The sequence below is a fragment of the Molossus molossus genome, unplaced genomic scaffold (assembly GCF_014108415.1).
Source record: "Molossus molossus isolate mMolMol1 unplaced genomic scaffold, mMolMol1.p scaffold_m16_p_15, whole genome shotgun sequence".
Classification (NCBI taxonomy): Eukaryota; Metazoa; Chordata; class Mammalia; order Chiroptera; family Molossidae; genus Molossus; species Molossus molossus.
Window position 1 is genome coordinate 60774127 of NW_023425350.1, and position 17611 is coordinate 60791737.

A 17611-nucleotide genomic window follows, 5' to 3' on the forward strand; every position below is an offset into this window, starting at 1 on the left:
ATTAATGAGATGTAGCATCCAGATAGCTGCTAGTCCAAGGACACATTTATGCAAATAAGACAAAGATAGCCCTTACTCTGGGCAGATGAACCCTCATCGATAAGATGCTCAGCTTATCAGGCTAGTGATTTCAGTGACATTTGTCTCATTGAGCTGGGATCACTGCACAGTATCTAACCTGTATGGTCATGGGTGGTGATTCAGTTGTGCACAATGGTTAAGCACAGTGTTAGCTGATTTGGTTTTGAATCTTATTTCTACAGCTTATTAGTTGTGTAATATGGGGAACTGAATTAATTTCTCTTGGCCTTGGTGTCATCATTAATGCAATAGAGGTAATAATAAAATTGAACTGGTAGAATGATTATAAGCAGATTAAGTTTTTTGACATGTGTAAACTTTTCAGCACAGTACCCACTATGTATGTCTGGGTTTCATGTCAATCTTCTGTTTACAGGTGGTCATATAGACTCGGGCTCATTCCTTCCCATTGATGGCCACTAAGTACTAAGTTACAGGGGTAGCTAGAAAGGAAAACTGAATCAGAAATGATGATAAGCTAGAGTTAACAACAATCCAACACAGGCTTAATTTCATTTTTGTCAGACGAAACACTTGACACATTCCTTTTGTTTGCTGTCCACCATAACATTTTGAGGTAATTGTTAACTATTCTTACATTATATCTGCAGGTGTTAAAGCTAAAACCCAGTAGCAATGAGGTCAACCCAAATCAGTGACAGCCTGGTAGAGACCAGTTTTTCCGAGCTTACATTGTCCACTGACATTTCTATTAGGCATTGGCCACCTCTCTTTCAAGCAACTCACTCACCTCGAGAGGAGCTTCACAGTGTAGGAGGCAGTTGTTCCTGTTTTTTGCTTGTCCTCTGTAAAAGCTGTAGGTCCCTCAAGTCATGCCTGCGTGGTCTCTTTTCTGGGAATATGAGTCCTAGAGGCAGAGGGAGGCTAGGGCTAATATTACTCATGCGCTCCTTCCATGAAGCAAGTTGCACGCTTCTGTGAGGATGCACTGAGTTGATGTCAAGCAGTTCACTGAAGGCCTGCTACATATAGTGCTAAACAGCCTGGCTGGTGTGGCTCAGTGGATTCAGCATTTTCCCATGGACTGAGATGTCCTGGTTTGATTCTCAGGGCACATGCTGGGGTTGCAGGCTCGATCCCTATGGGAGGTGTGCCGGAGGTAACCAATCAAGGTTTCTCTCCCTTACACTTTCTCTAAAAAATTAATAGAAGATATTAAAAAAAATAGTACTTAACAAGTACAGTTGATTCTCTTTATTCATGGTACTTATGTTCTGTAGTTACCACAGACACTTAATTAGCAATACTGAATTATTGTTTCTAGTGGAAATCAGGGTTAGGTTCCTGAGAGCTGCTAGTCTCAACACTTTCTTCAATCAATCATCTATAATCTTGTTTAATGAGTGTTTCTATTTAGGTATCTGTTTTTGTCATTTTGATTCACTTCCACTGAACTCACACATCCAAGAGCACTATAACTCAGCTTGATTGAGGCTCATCTAATACATGGGTTTTCTCCATAAGGCACATCACAACCTTCTTTTTATTGATTGATTGATTTTAGAGGAAGGGGGGACATTCATGTGAGAGAGGAACATCGATGGTTGCCTCCCACTTGCGCCCCAGCCGGGGATTGAGTCTGCAACATAGGCATGTGCCCTGACCAGGAATCAAACCCATCACCCTTTGGTGTACAGGACAACACTCCAACAAATTGAGCCATCCCGGCCAGGACATGTCACAACCTTCTTGTGCTTAGGGACACTTGGCAGTAATATGCACTATGCTTGGGGGCCATTTATACAGCAAAATTATCAACAAAAAGTACAAAGATGTGGAAAACGTGTCATTAAATATACCCCAGAAGGAACATTTGTTTATTGTATAAGTGCTGAAACAAGAAAACAGAGAATCCCTTGCTCAACCTCACCTGGGATCACACACATCAGGTGCCTCATTTTGATTTGCAGTTCTGGGCATCTCTGTTAGACTGAAGGCACAAGTATTGATTTGGGCTTGTAAATCAATTTTAGAGAGTAGGTGAATTTGCAAAATAGAATCCATGAAAAATTAAAACTGACTCTAGTTCTTCCTTTTCTACATTCCCTTACCAAGCAACTATTGAAAATCAACCTTTGCTTTCTAATCCTATATTTTAACCCATCCCATTGTCTCTGTCTACACACTCATAGACTGTACAGGGAGCCTTGGTCGTACCAGGATTTCCATAGAGGTGGTGGAGGAAGACTGGAAATAGGTGTGCCATCCCTGAAATGCCCAGGGTAGGGAATTTTTGTTTGGCATCTAACCATAGACTCCTTTATACACATGCATGGAAAGTCTCCCCACCCCATCCCACTCGAATGCTCTGATAGTGTTTAAAATTCTTCAGTGACAGAAGGCCTATTTTCTTTTTTCCCTTCTCAGAACAGATTTCGGTGTTGAAAGAGGCACATTCTTTTATCTGGTAGAAGTTTCATGAGACCAAATATAAAAATTGTCAAGAATAGATTCTTTTTGAACAAACATATGTCCTCAGAACGGCAGAGAAGTTCTGTTACTGTGAATGTGCGTGGACCTTTGGATCGCTGTATCTTTTTGTGTGGGGGAGTGGGGACGGGGAATTTGGGGACCTCATCGGAAGTCTGTGCTTTTGCCTTCCCCGGGATGGAGGGAATGTCCTTTTCAGAATGAAGGGACAGCCCATAGGCTTTGCCGTGAACTGAAGGCAGAGTCAACCTACTGTCTGGACTTCCTTGGTCACCATTAGTCACACTTTTCTGTAACCCACACAGGCCATCATGGCGCAGCTACCGCAGGAGGAGAAGGCAAAAATAGCGGAGCAGGTGGAGATATTTCACCAAGAGAAAAGCAAGCTGGATGCTGAGGTGGCCAAATGGGATGACAGCGGCAATGATATCATCGTGCTGGCCAAGCAGATGTGCATGATCATGATGGAAATGACGGACTTCACAAGGTGAGGCCCAGAGGCAGAGTGGAAGATTTTCTCATTAAACCCAGAAGCAGAACAGTGTATATTGGCTTGTAAGTGCTTGCTGAAAGATTAAACTATTACATAAAAGCTGGGTACGGAGCTTCTAAAATTTACATGTGAAAGTGAAAGTGATCTAAACATAAGTCTTAGCAGATAGGTCCTTTTGGTTAAGAAAAACAGATTCATTTTTTTGTGATTATTTATTGTTTTCCTTATCTCTCTTAAGTCAGTCATTAAATCAGACTCCTGGGGATTGGTTGACTCATTTTTCTTTTGTCTGTGCTATTTTGCAATGCATTTAAATAACTGAAGATAAGGCGAATGATTTGTTAATAGTCCCTTGGGGAAAAATACATATTTATATCTATGTGTGGGTGTACATGTATCCATGTAATATGTTTTAATGCTAGTCCATGGTCTAGCATTAACTTCAGCTCATTTTTACCCTTATATTCAAAGAATCAGATTCAACAAACTGATTCCATTTTTTTTGACAGGTTAATTAAAAATTGTGTATGGTTTAGTTCCATTTACTCCGAGCAGTGCCTTTAAAATATCAAGAGACTAGTCAGAATTTTGTCAGGAGCCTTTTCTTCATCAGGGTCATTGCTATTTCTGCCATTGCATTTTTAGTCTCTTTAGAGGGAGGTGACATTTCTGTCCTTCCTACCACACGAAGGTCAAACTAAGGCAAAATAAAGCTCAATGAAAAGTTCTCTGGATTTTGAGTCCAAATACCAAGTGAAGAACCAAGTGATTTTGGACCAGTCTCTTAATTGTCTTTATTTATTTGCAGAATGGGGAAATGATATATTTTCCATAAACTTCACAAAAGGGTTTAAAATCCAAAGAGGTAATGCATTTGTAAATTATGCTGTCAGAGAATAAGCTATCATTATATATATATATTTTTTTTTTTTTTTTGAGCAAAGATGTTTTAATGATTTCACATGGTATCCGTTATGAAAACAATGTAAGATGTGTAGCAATGTCAAAACATCACCTGCGGGTGACAATTTTTTTTTAATGATTTCTGAATGCTTCTAATAAGAAAAGGCTGCAATTGATTATAGATTATAATAAAATACCTTACACCCCCCCCCCCTCCACTCTTTGCCTCTGACCAATATGTACTAATGACATTACTTGGCCCTTTCTCCAAATGTTTTAAAATTGTTTCTGACTTTAGTGGAATGATTTTACTGTTATGAGGATGACCTTTAAGACTTTCAAATGTCATTAGAAGTTCAAATTTGTAAATTTAGTCTCTGTCACCTCACAAATTTATTACACACACATACACACACACATACCCCAATAGTAGGAATAAAAAGTCTGAGCTATTATTTAAGCTTTAATTTTCTACAAATTATACTACCATGGCAGCTTCAGTCATTGTTTTTTAAGGCTGATGATGACTTAATTTGCTTGCTTTCAACATTGTATTAGTACTTTATCTGATGGGTATTATGCAATCTATTAATAACATCACTCGAACAAATATTCTCATTAGGTTAGAGTGAATAATGAGTCTAGTCATGTTGCTAGTGACAATGTGTGCATTATATATAATCGTGGTCAAGGAAGAGAGGTTTGAGGAGGTCTTGTTAGATGTTAAATAAGATAGACTTTCTATTAGTCAAAGTAGGGTTTTAAAAGTAAAAAGAAGGCCACTTCAATTTCCCAGGGATTTCATGTAATCATTTTATGCTGATTTGAATAATGAAATGTCTAGAATGCTACTGGCGATCATTTTTCCCCCTGCCTAATGAGCAGTTTTGTGCCCATTTGTGAGGGCAAAGGGAGGAGCACAATAGTAATTAATGACCAGAGAAAAGACGACAATGTGAATTGGAAATGGAACACTTAAAGCTGAGGTTTGGCCGCTGCCTCCATCTGCAAGGCCTCCCCCTTAACAAAGAGGTAGCTGACTTGAGACTTTTTGGTGGCCTCTCCCCTAAGTTCACTGCACTCGATCATCTGCATTATCATTATCGTCCTTGCATTTTCCACTTCAAGGAGGAATGATTTCAGCTCTATACCTCTAATAACTCCCATACACTATTATGTCTTATTTAAAGGAACTAAAACTTGACTACTCTGCTGAAATTGTATGTTTAAAGGGCATTCAGATGCAAAAAATACCCTTGCCTTTAGTATGTTGTTATTTTATTCTTATCAGTAGCTGATTTATTAATTTGATTCAGTAATCCCAATGATATCCACCCCATTATTATTAAAGTTGAAGAGGTTCTGCCTCATTATTTGTGTAATAACTTCTTCATGGAGGATAAAACTGATTATGCCTCATGTCTTTTTCCTGTTTGGTTCTTAACTTCTAGCTCACAGGCGAATGGCAGAAGCACTGCAATGCATGGGGTGAATCCATACTCATGTCATTTTGGAGAAGAAATAGCATGTGCTAGTCTCGTGCTCCAATAACAAGAGATGTGGAGAAGGCAACAGCTCAGGAAACAAACTCACATTTAACTGTATAGCAAGGGACACAGCTGTCTTTTGAGATTAACCATAAATTCTGATTTTGAAAGGAATAGGGTTCAGGATAACATAATATTTTTAGGGTACATCCACCTGTCAAATCCTGAGTACAAGACTAAAAATCATGTAATCACCTCCGCTCTTCTCAAATTCCTCTCCTGACTTAGTTCGGGCACTCAGTACCTAAGCCTAGGCATCACCTGACTGATCTTTCAGTTCTAATTCCTTACTCTTATCAGTTTATTCCATACCACATCTGGCCATTAAAGGGCATTCATTCAACTCCTTTACAACAAAACGTTCATGAACTCCTCTTTTCATAGAATAAAATAAAAATCTTGAGCTTACTATCTAAGGTCTACACTTACTGACCCTTACCCTTCTTCATCACTTTTGTACAAGTTTGGACTTCAACTTCAAGGCCATAAAATAAATGTTACTTTCTTAAATAGTTCAACTCACATTCCTGCAGTCATGTTCAACTCCTCATTAATCCCCGGACTCATTAAACTTTTCTGTATTGTCTTCATACTGCTTCAGCTCTTCAGTGAAAGTGATATTTCCCAAACATGTTTTTGGGAAGCCTGGTTCTGAAAAAAAATTTCTATGATTCAGTGCATTTGCAAATACACTCCTTACATACTCTATCCTCATTATTGGAAAGTCACATTATATATTGACAGGCTAGAGGTTTTGAGAATGTTATAGCAAATAAATCTTTTGAATTTGGATTAACTCCAAATTTAAGAATTTGAGGTATTGAGTAGAGAAATTCAGAAAGGACTCATACATTGATTTTTTTCATGTTCATACCCATTGCCTTTTCATGAAATAAATATGAATTGTGGTCAATGGTAGATGACAGTGATATAGTAGTAGTTTTTATGACTTTCTCTGTTTTTTTTTTTTTTTTTTTGTATTTACTACTTCCTGGGAAGGCTCCCAAATATTGACCCTTGTATAAGTATTACCTATTACCAAGAGACAGAAAGTTATACAGATCTATACAGTGGTCCCAATTCTAAGCCTTGATATTCTTTCCAAGAAGACAAAAATATATGTTCCAGATGGAACAACATGATGGCTTCTGTCTTTAAGGCCACAAGATTGCCCAGAGCACCTTTTAAAACACCCAAAATAGAGAATCTGGTCTGATTTACACATGTAAGTCAAAATGATAGAAAACAAAAGGGCATAAGCCACGTTTTGAGACAGAGTTCCAACCAATGGGGATATTCCCTTTATTAATATTGCCTTCCAGGAAGACTCAAATTTATGATCTGTCTTTTCTGGGCCTGATATGCATAGATGGATGGCTAGCTAGCTAAGTAGATAGATTTTTTCTACTGGCCATTTGTTTCTTGTTTCTGTGCCCAATTCACATTATTCAGATGACTGTGGCTCATTTAGACCTATGATGTCCAGTAGAGTAGCCACTAGACACATATAGCTATTTATTTTTTATTGTGTTTAAAAATATATGCAATTGACTATTTTAACCATTTTTAAGCATATAGTTCTGTGACATTAAGCAACTTCACCTCGCTGTGCAATCATCACTACCATCCAGCTCTAGAAAATGTTCATCTTCTCCAACAGAAACTCTGTACCATTGAACTGCTAACTCCCTATTTCCCTCCCCACTCAGCCCCTGGGAACCACCATTCTCCTGTCCATCTCTGAATTTGACTACTCTCAGTATTTCACACAAGTGAAAACCTAGAGTATGTGTCTTTTGGTGACACATACTGGCTTATTTTACTTAACATAATGTTCTCAAGGTTTATCAGTGTTATAGCTTATGTCAGACTTTCATTCCTTTTTAAGGCTAAGTAATATTTAATTGTAGGTGTATATCATTTTTTGTTTATCCATTCATCCAGTGTTGGGCATTTGGATGCATTCTACCATGAGACTATTGTGAATAAAGCTGTGATGAACATCGGTGTACAAATATCTCTCTGAAATTATGTTTTCAGTACTTTGGAGCATATACCCAGAAATGGAGTTGCTGGATCATATGATAATTATATGTTTAATTTTTTGAGGAACCACTGTCCTGTTTTACATAGTAGCTGCACAATTTTACCTTCCCACCAATAGTGCACAAAGGTTCCAAATCTCTCACATATTGCCAACACTTTTTATTTTTTTAAATTTTGTTTTTATAATAGTCATCTTAATGTGTGAGATGGTATCTCATTGTGTTTTTTGTTTTTTTTTTTTGTATTTATTTATTTATTGTTAACAGTATTATAGATGTTCCCCATTCATTCCTCCCTTTACCCCCTCCACCAAGCCCCACCCCAGGTCTTTACCACATTATTGTTTTCATGTGTTATGCATATATGCATATATGTTCTTTGTTTAATCCCTTCCAGTCCCCCCTACCTCACTCCCCTCTGTCATCTGTCAGTTCCATGTATCCATGCCTCTGGTCTTATTTTATTCACTAGATTCAATGTGTAAGATCATGTAATTTGTATTTCCCTAATGATTAATGATGTTGAACATCTTTTCATGTGTTTGTTAGCCATTATGTATCTTCAGAAAAATGTCTGCTCAAGTCCTTTGCTTATTTTTTAATGAGGTTGATTAAGTTTCAGTGTTGAATTTTAGGAGCTTTTCTATATTCTGGACATTAATCCCTTGTCAGATATATGATTTGCAAATCTTTTGTTCAATTCTGTGGATTGCCTTTTTACCATGCTGATTGTGTTTTTGATACGTAGAAGTTTAGAAATTGGATAGATTTATTTATTTATTTTTTGTTACCTGTGTTCTTGGTATTATATCTAAGACATCATTGCCGAATCCAACATTATGACATTTTCCCCCTGTATATTTTTGCAAGATTTTTATGTTGAGCTCTTCTATTAAGGACTTTTATGCATTTCAAGTGAAATTTTGCATGTGGTATAAGATAAGGGTTCCATGTCATTCTTTTGCATGTGGATATCCAGCTTTTCCCCAACATCATTTGTTGAAAACACTGTCCTTTTCCTATTGAATTGTCTGAAGACTCATGATGAAAACAATTCTACCATGTGCATGAGGGTTTATTTCTGGGTTCTGTTCTGTTCCATTGGTTTATATGTGTGTCTGAATGCCAATGCTACACTGTTTTGATTTTAGCTTTGCAGTAACACTTGAAATCAAGGAGTGTGAGGCCCCAGACTATGTATTTTTTCAAGACTGTTTTGGCTATTTGGGGTGCCTTGAAACTCCATATAAAGTTTAGAATGGATAATTTCTATTTGGCAAAAAAACACTACTGGAATTCTGATAAGGATTACGTTGGTTACTTTGGATGGTATTGACATCTTAAAGTTAAGTATTGACATCTTAATAATATAAGTCTTCTAATCTATGAACACTGAGTGTCTTTACATTTATTTGTATGTTTATTTCAGCAACATTTTGTAGTTTTCAACTATATAAGTCTTTTGCCTCCTTGAATAAGTTTACTCCTAAGCACTTTACTTTTTGAAGTGATTACTAATGGGATTGCTTCATTAATTTCTCTTTCTGATAGTTCTTTGTATGTAGAAATACAACTGATTTTTGTATGTCGATTTTATATTCTATAACTGTTAAATTCATATATTCTATTTTTTTATAGACTATGTAGAGTTTCTACATGTAAGATCAGTTTGTCTGTAAGCAAAGTTCATTTTACTTCTTCCTTTCCAATAGAGATGCCTGTCTTTCTTTCTTTCTCTTGCTTCATTTCTCTGGCAAAGATTTCCAGTGCTCTGCTGAAGAGAGGTGCCACCCTGTCTTCTTCCTGACCTTAGAAGAGAAGCTTCCAGTCTTTCACCAATTGAGTATGAAGCTAGCTTTAGGTTTAAACATTTTATTTAAGATAAACTAAAATTGAAAAATTGTTTGACAGTTTTTTTTAAATTCGAAGTAGATGTATCCTAGGATCCAGTAATTCCATTCTTGGGCATTTGTCCCAGAGAAATAAAAACTTACGTTCACCCAAAAACCTGACACAAATATTTATACTAGGTTTATTTGTAACAGCCTAAAACTGCACATTATTTAGATGTCTTTCATTTGGGTAAATGGTTAAACTTAACTTTGGTACATCTATATAATAGAATACTACTCAGCAATAAATAGATGCAGTGACTTAGATAGATCTCAGGGAAACTACGCTAAGTGAAAAACACCTGTGTGGGTGTTTACTGTGTGCTTCTATTGACATAACATTCTTTAAATAAAATAAAAAAAATGGAGAGATGGATAACAGATTAGTGATTACTATCTTGGGGTCATCTAGGGTTGATTACTATCAGGAATGGGGTGAGTGATAGAGTTAGTACAAGAGAACCTTGTGTTCTATGCCTGAATTGTAGTAGTGACATGAAGTTACACATGTGATATAATTTTTTATAACTTACACACATATACACACAAGTGTATGTCTAACTGCTGAAATCTGAATAATCCCTATAGATTTACCAGTGTCAGTTTCCTGATTTTGTTATTACACTAAGTTATGCAAGATGTTAACATTGGGGGAGACTGTATTAATGGTACATCAGACACATCGCTATATATATATATTATATAATATATATATATAATATATTATATATATTATCTTCACGCGAGGATATTTTTCCATTTTTTGTACAGATAGAGTGGGAGGGAGAGAGAGAGAGAAACATCAACGTGAAGGGACACATCGAGTGGCTGCCACCCGCACAACCAACCAGGGCCAGGGACAAACTGCAACCAAAGTACGTGCCCTTAGCGGGAACCAAACCCGGATCTTTCTGTACCGCAGGCCGACGCTTTAACCGCTGAGCCAAACTGGCCAGGGCACAATATATATATTTGCAAATTCCTGGTAATACATAAATACTTCCAAATGAAAAGTTAAAAATAGAAACAAGTGTATAAAATTAAACTGAGTTTCTCAGTCCTGCGAGTCACATTTTAAATGTTCTGTAGTCACATGTGACCAGGGACTACTACATTGGACAGTACAGAATTATGTATAGAACATGTCCATCACTGCAAAAATTCTCTTGGACAGCACTGCTGTTGACACTCTGATGTCTAAAGGGGTTTTAGAATTTACTCCCAACCTACACAATTACATTAAAAGAAAATGCTACCCTTGTTATGTAAGCTGAATTCAGGGTCTTCTTTACAGATACTGGCTATTACTCCACAGTTGTTACCTAACTACTAGAACAGACAGCTACACAGCCTGGCATATAAACAGAAGGAAATGAGTACTTTTGATCCCCTTCCCAATAAAATGGTACAGCTATCTTTTCTGTCATCTTTCTCTCTTCTGTTCACAATGTGGGGAAAGTCGGTCATGTCATTGGCTCTGTACAAAAATATCTGGGCCTTGAATCATTCTTAGAAGTGTCATGCATGATGCTTAGAACTATATACTAGATATTCAGAATTTTTGAGATGATTCAAAGAATTTTCTTAATTTGGACTCATTAAGCAATGAGTTGGTTCACATGGCTTTAAATACTGATAAATGTCTAGAATCTTCTATGTGGGAATAAATTTTTCTTGTGTTTCTTTTTTAATGTAATCATAATGCTTTCTGTTTTTATATTTACATTTTAGTTTCTATTTGATATTTGTATATGTTGTGAGATGATTACTACAATAAGTCTAGTTAACATCCAACACCATACATGATATATAAATTTTTTTGTGATTTTAAAATCTTAAAATCTATTTTAGCAACTTTTAAATAAATAATATAATATTATTATATCCTAATGACTTATTTTATAGCTGAGAGTTTTTACCTTTTGACTCCCTTCTCTCATTTCAGCATTTCTCACCTTAACATCAGTCTGTTCTCTCTATCCAGGATCTTAGGGCTTTCTTTTGCAGGGGGAGGCTGTTTGGTGTGTTTATTTTTAATTGAGTTTATTGGGGTGACACTGGTTAACAAAAGTATACAAGTTCCAGGTGCACAATTCTACAACACATCACCTGTACACTGTGTTGTGTGTTCACCACCCCTATTTAGTGTTTTTGTTTGTTTTACTGATTACACATATAAGTGAAATCATATGGTATTTGTTTTTCTCTTTTTGACTAATTTTACTTAACATAAATGCACTCACAGTCTATCCATGTTGTCACAAATGGCAAGTCTCATTTTTATGGCTGTAAAATATATTTATAACATACATTTTCTTTATCCATTTATGGAAATTTAGGGTGCTTCCATAACTTGGTTATTGTAAATAACACTGCAATGAACATGGGGGTACAGGTAATTTTTTGACTGTTTTCATTTTCTTCCAATAAATACCCAGAAGTGTAATTGCTTATCCTGTGGTGGTTCTACTTTTAATTTTTTGAGGAACTTCCATACTGTTTTCTACAGTGGGTGTATCTACTTACTTTCCTACCAACAGTGTGGATCCGTTTCCCTGCATCTTCGTCAACACTTGTTATTTCTTGTCTTTTTGATGAATAGCTGTTCTAACAGTGTGGTTTTGATATCTATTTCTCTGATAATTAGTGATGTTGAGCACCTTTTCATTGTACCTGTTGACCATCTGTAAATTTTCTTAGGGAATCTGTCTATTAAATTCCTTTGCCCATTTTTAAAATAGGTTATTTACTTTTTTGCTATTGAGTTGTAACAATGATTTATGTGTTTTGGATATTAATCCTTTATCATAGGTACGATTTGCAGATATTTTCTCCACTTCCATAGGTTGCCTGTTCAATTCATTGACCGTTTTCTTTGCCTGCAGATGTTTTCAGTTTGATGTCATCCCACTTGTTTATCCTTTACTTTTTGTTTGCCTTCAGTTTTGGTGTTAAATCCAAAAAATAATCACCAAAACCAGTGCCACAGAGCTTGCTGTCCATTTTCTTCTAAGGGTTTTATGATTTCAGGTCTTATGTTCAAATCTCTGATCATTTTGCATTGATATTTATCTATGTTGTAAGATAGTGGTTTAGGTGCATTGCAGGTGGCTGTCCTGTTTTTCCAACACCACTTATTGAAAACGCTCTTTTTTTCCCATCAGATATTCTTGGCTGATTTGTCGTCAATTAATTGACCATGTATATGTGGGTTTATAGTTACATTTTAAAGTAAGATATTTACTCATGAAGAATTTACAAATAAAAGGTACACAATTTATTTATTTATTTATTTTTATCCTCACCCGAGGATATTTTTCCATTTTTTGTACAGATAGAGTGGGAGGGAAAGAGAGGAAGGGAGAGAGAGAGAGGAACATCGACGTGAAGGGACACATCGAGTGGCTGCCACCCGCACGACCAACCAGGGCCGGGGACAAACTGCAACCAAAGTACGTGCCCTTAGCGGGAACCGAACCTGGGTCTCTCCGGACCGCAGGCCGACGCTTTAACCGCTGAGCCAAACTGGCCAGGGCAAAGGTACACAATTTAAACATGAAGAGTCAAGAAGGAAGAATTCACTTTTCAATAAACAGTTCAGGGACAATTGGTTGCTCTTATGGAAAAATAAAGAGTGTGATTACTATTTCACCTTACATACAAAAAATAGACTATAGGTGGATTTACTATCTAAAGGTGAAAGTAAAGAGAATATTTTTATGATCATGGGGCAAGGATGTACTTTTTCTTTTTTTCTAGCTTAGATGTATAACATTGTGTAACTTTAAAGTATAAATGTATTGATTGTGTGTGTGTGTGTGTGTATTTTTTTTTTTTTACTACTTTAGCATTAGCTAACACCTCCAAAAAGGAAAAACTTCTTAAAGAATATGTGAAAAGCACAAACTTTAGTAGAAGTGATCGATACATTTGACCACAATAAAATTAAAATTTATATTTTGAAAAAAACTGTAATTAAAGTAAGCATACTGGCTAAGACTGGAAGAAGTTATTTGCAACATAAATAACAAAAGATCAGAATCCAAAATGTTTAAAGAGCATAAACAAGCAATTTAGGTAAAAGCAAACAAATCAATAGAAAATTATACAAAAGATTTGAATAAACAATTCAGAGAAAAGAGCATGAAAATAAGAAATATTTCTACACATCAGATTAACAGAAAAGTAAGTAAATATTATTTAAATTATGAAATGTATACCTACAGAAAAGTACCTAAAAATATTCAATTTCAGTAGGATCATAATGTAATCTGTGTAACCATCACTCAGCTTCAGAAGCCCCACATATTTGCTTCCAGATCACAATATCCTTTCTTTCAGCTGGATGTTACTACTACCTGGACTTTTTAAAAAAAATTTATCTTTATTACTGAAAGTATTATAGATGTCTCCTCTTCTGTCCCCCATTGACACCCTCCTCCTGGTTCCGGCCCCCTCCTGCCTTCCTCACACTATTGTCTGTGTTCATGGGTTATGCATACATGCATATAAATTCTTTGGTTCATCTATTCCCCAACCCCCCTTCCCTCTGAGGTTCCTCAGTCTAACAACTAATTTGTACTCAATCCCTTCACCTTTTTTGCCTTGATCTTTGACAGTGGTGTGCTGATTTTCTAGGGGAAAAACACCCTCACTTATGTAGCATTTGCTGATTTCTATGGAATAAAGTATTCCCATCCTGGCAGATTCTAAGCTACCAACAAATATGTCAACTGACTCACCAAATTCCTGAAAATTTAACAGCCAGCTCTTATGAGCATGCACAAATCCATTTCAATGCTCAAATGTCAGTTCCTCCTTTGCTTTTTCTTCATTTAAGAAAGATTTATTATCTAAGAATTATTAAATAAATAGTGTATATTAGCTGCTTCTGATACTATCCCCATTTGTTTTTAATGAATTGTTTTTTGAAATCTTCTTTTCCTATATTCTGGAAGAGTTTAAAAAGCATTGGGATTATCATCTTTTTAAAGGTTTAGTGAATTCCTCTGAGAAACCATCTGGATTTACTGATTTTTTGTTTTGTTTTTTGATCAATTTCCTTTCTGATATCCTTATTTGTTTCTTTCATGGAAACCAGTATCTAGATATTTTAATATCTTTTTTTCTGTTAATATCTTTTTTTCTGGTCTGTCTTGGCAAATTATATATTCCTAGAAAGTTATTTTATCCAGGTTTCAAATGTATTTATATGTAGTTAAGAAGATTACTTTTATGATAGTTTTAATTCTCTGTTTTCTAAAGCTATTTCATTGTTATCTTTTTTACATTTGAAGATTTGTTTTCTCCCATTTTTCCTAATAACTATCTAAATATATTTTCTATATCACTTTTGCTTTCTTATTTTTTGAACTAGTTTTAGATTTATTTATTTCTAGTGTTTTATTATTTTCTAATAATGTATCCTTTTTTGAAATTTTATTAGTTTCTTCCTCTTCTTTATTTATACATTTTGAGTGAGATGTGGTTTTCATTATATCTTGCATGTAGTTATCTATGGTTAAGGCTATTTGTTTTTCTCTGACATCACTGTTTTAGCTGTTCTCATAAGAATGAAATATTATAGCAAAAGAGAAGACGCACTTGTGATTCAGGACACAGAGGTTCCAGTCCTGAAATTCTCTATCATTCTGTCTGTAGTATCTTGAGCACATCACTTAGTTTTCCTCCAGTAGGAAAAAAAGAAAGTATTTGATGTTCTAAAACTTCTATTTTGGTCCTGCCTGGTGTGTCTAAGTGGTGGGAGTGTTGGCCTATCCACCGAAGGGTCTCGGGTTAGATTCTTGATCAAGGCATGTATCTGGGTTGTAAGTACCACAACCAATCTATGCGTCTCACCTACACTGATGTTTCTCTCTCTGCCCCCTCTCCTTTCCTCCCTTCCACTCTCCAAATTTTTTTAAAAATCACGAAAAAAATATCCTCGGGTAAAGATTAACAACAAACACTAAACCTATTTTGCTCTCTAGTTTTGTGATATACTTGATTATTATCAGCTTGTGACTCCAATCATTTGAATTGGGTCTACAATGTGAACCCTCAGGTTAGATAATAACAATGTACTAGTGAGTCCGTGAACTGTGGCCCCTGGTGTAATCACAGAGGACATGCTTCTAACCATTCTTTTGGCTGTGAGACGGGAGCCTGAGCCTCAGTCCAATTCGGGTCTCTCTAAATGTTCTCAACTTCGTACATTTTGTCAGAATCGGTCAACTGTTGAACATTGTCATGTAAGGTTTACAAAGAAGTTTCCCTCAAACCTTTGGGAATTCTTGAAGTAAACAAAGATGCATGATTGTTGGTAATAAAAAAATCAAGCCGAGTGCAGCTAGCTTTTTATGACTGGGTTGACATGAACGCAACAAGGAATAGCAAACGTTGTGTCAGTGAAACTGCAAAATAGATCTTCTAAGGTCTGAAACTTACAGAGAAATGTATAAACATGAGAACATTATTAGATAACAGATTCTGCATCTAAAATTCCCTTTAAAACTGTAAAATAAAAACATGAAAATGTTTCTTTAGAGATAATTTTTAAAAAGTGTTAGAAAATAGAAGCCAGACTATCACAGAGTCTTTAACTCATACATATTACACAAACTTGACATGTGAAATCCCTGTCTATATTTAAATATTGAAATAGTAACTGAAAAAAAAAAAAATCAATGTCCTTCGTGGAAGAGTTAATGTTATCACAGCAAAATAAAATACTCTTAAGTTTTAAATTCCCCTATGCACGTGTTTTAGCTTTGACATGAACACAATATATTTTAATTTTAGCTACTAATGTAAAAAAAAAAAAAAAAATCAGAACAGAAATTAGAAGGAAAACTGAACAAAATGCCCTTCTTTTACCTTTATTTTCTAAACCAATTTAAAATTTTTTATTTTATATAACATGTAACATTGGCAATCATTGCTCACTCTATATAACCTTATGTGTTCTAAATAAATCACTTCTGGATAGCTTTTGTCCATATTTCATCACATTTCTAACTGTAAGAATTTAATTTTGTAGCCCTAAAAAAAAGAATGCATTGATTTTTAGATGCACCTAAGGAGATCAGGCTAATTAGCAATGCTAAAAAAAAGAGATAAATATACATCTTTAAACTATTATTTATCTCTTAAGAAAAGAGAAAGACAACTTATGTTATAAGCTATATTTTATTTAAAAATTTCTGATGCAGCACAGTTTTCTTTTTATTAATAAGTATTTAAAGGACATGTACTATTTAACAGTTCACCTAATTGGAAACCTGTGAAAACACTGGGACAGTGGTTTGGAAACAAACAAATCTACTGTCACTCAGTGTTTTGTCTGTTCCCACATAAATCAGTACCAGAAACATAGAAGCCAATGAGAGTAAGAGCTGAACAGAATTCTGAAATTTTGGCCAGTTTCGCATTGAGTACAAAAGACAATTGCTTCCCAATGTGTCAAAGTGGACTTAAAAATATAATGGTGTTGGACGTGGTATGAGAGACAATACAAGAGTGTTCATTTTAGCTAGATTCTCATTTAAATTTAGAATTGATTATGACTTGTATACACTTAGAGGAGTTCATGATTTTTAGTTTATTTTTCTCTTTTCTAAAATGGAAATGATGGTACCTAGTAGGGTTGTTATATAAGATGATGTATATAACAGCATAGGTGCGTGGTAAGTATTTCAGTATTAAATTCCCATTGCCTTCTGCTCACCCTTTTTAATGGAACACTGTCTAAAATATGTAAATGAATGTAAAGAATTAAATAAGTATGAGCACACACATCAAAATAGGGAAAAATATGTCCTCAAGATGAATGGAAGTAAAATGGATTATTAATGTGGAAATTGAAATGAAAACATTTGAAATTCTTCTAACAGGACCAGAGCCAAATATAAAAGCAGAGCCCTGGACAAACAATATTGTTGGTTTTCTCTTTTGGGTCATGAAATGGATTTCTAAGTATGTTGTATATGTTGTTTCAGAGGCAAAGGCCCATTGAAAAATACATCTGATGTCATTAATGCTGCCAAGAAAATTGCTGAAGCAGGTTCTCGAATGGACAAATTAGCCCGTGCCGTGGCTGATCAGGTAATAGAAGAGGGAAGAATCATTCATTAGCACTTGGGTTCTGGAATGGGTTTTATACACCCTACAGAATGCCCCTGACGAATTACTTGTAGAAAA

The 17611-nt window shown here is 35.4% G+C and overlaps 1 protein-coding gene across 1 annotated transcript in view; it reads left to right on the plus strand.

Moving 5' to 3' along the window:
• CTNNA2 (catenin alpha 2) overlaps positions 1-17611 on the plus strand; it is a 97119-nt gene that overhangs the window by 40762 nt on the left and 38746 nt on the right. The window contains exons 6-7 of the mRNA XM_036263050.1: positions 2838-3019; positions 17410-17515. Coding sequence (XP_036118943.1) covers positions 2838-3019; positions 17410-17515 — 288 coding nt within the window. The remainder of the gene's footprint in view (positions 1-2837; positions 3020-17409; positions 17516-17611) is intronic.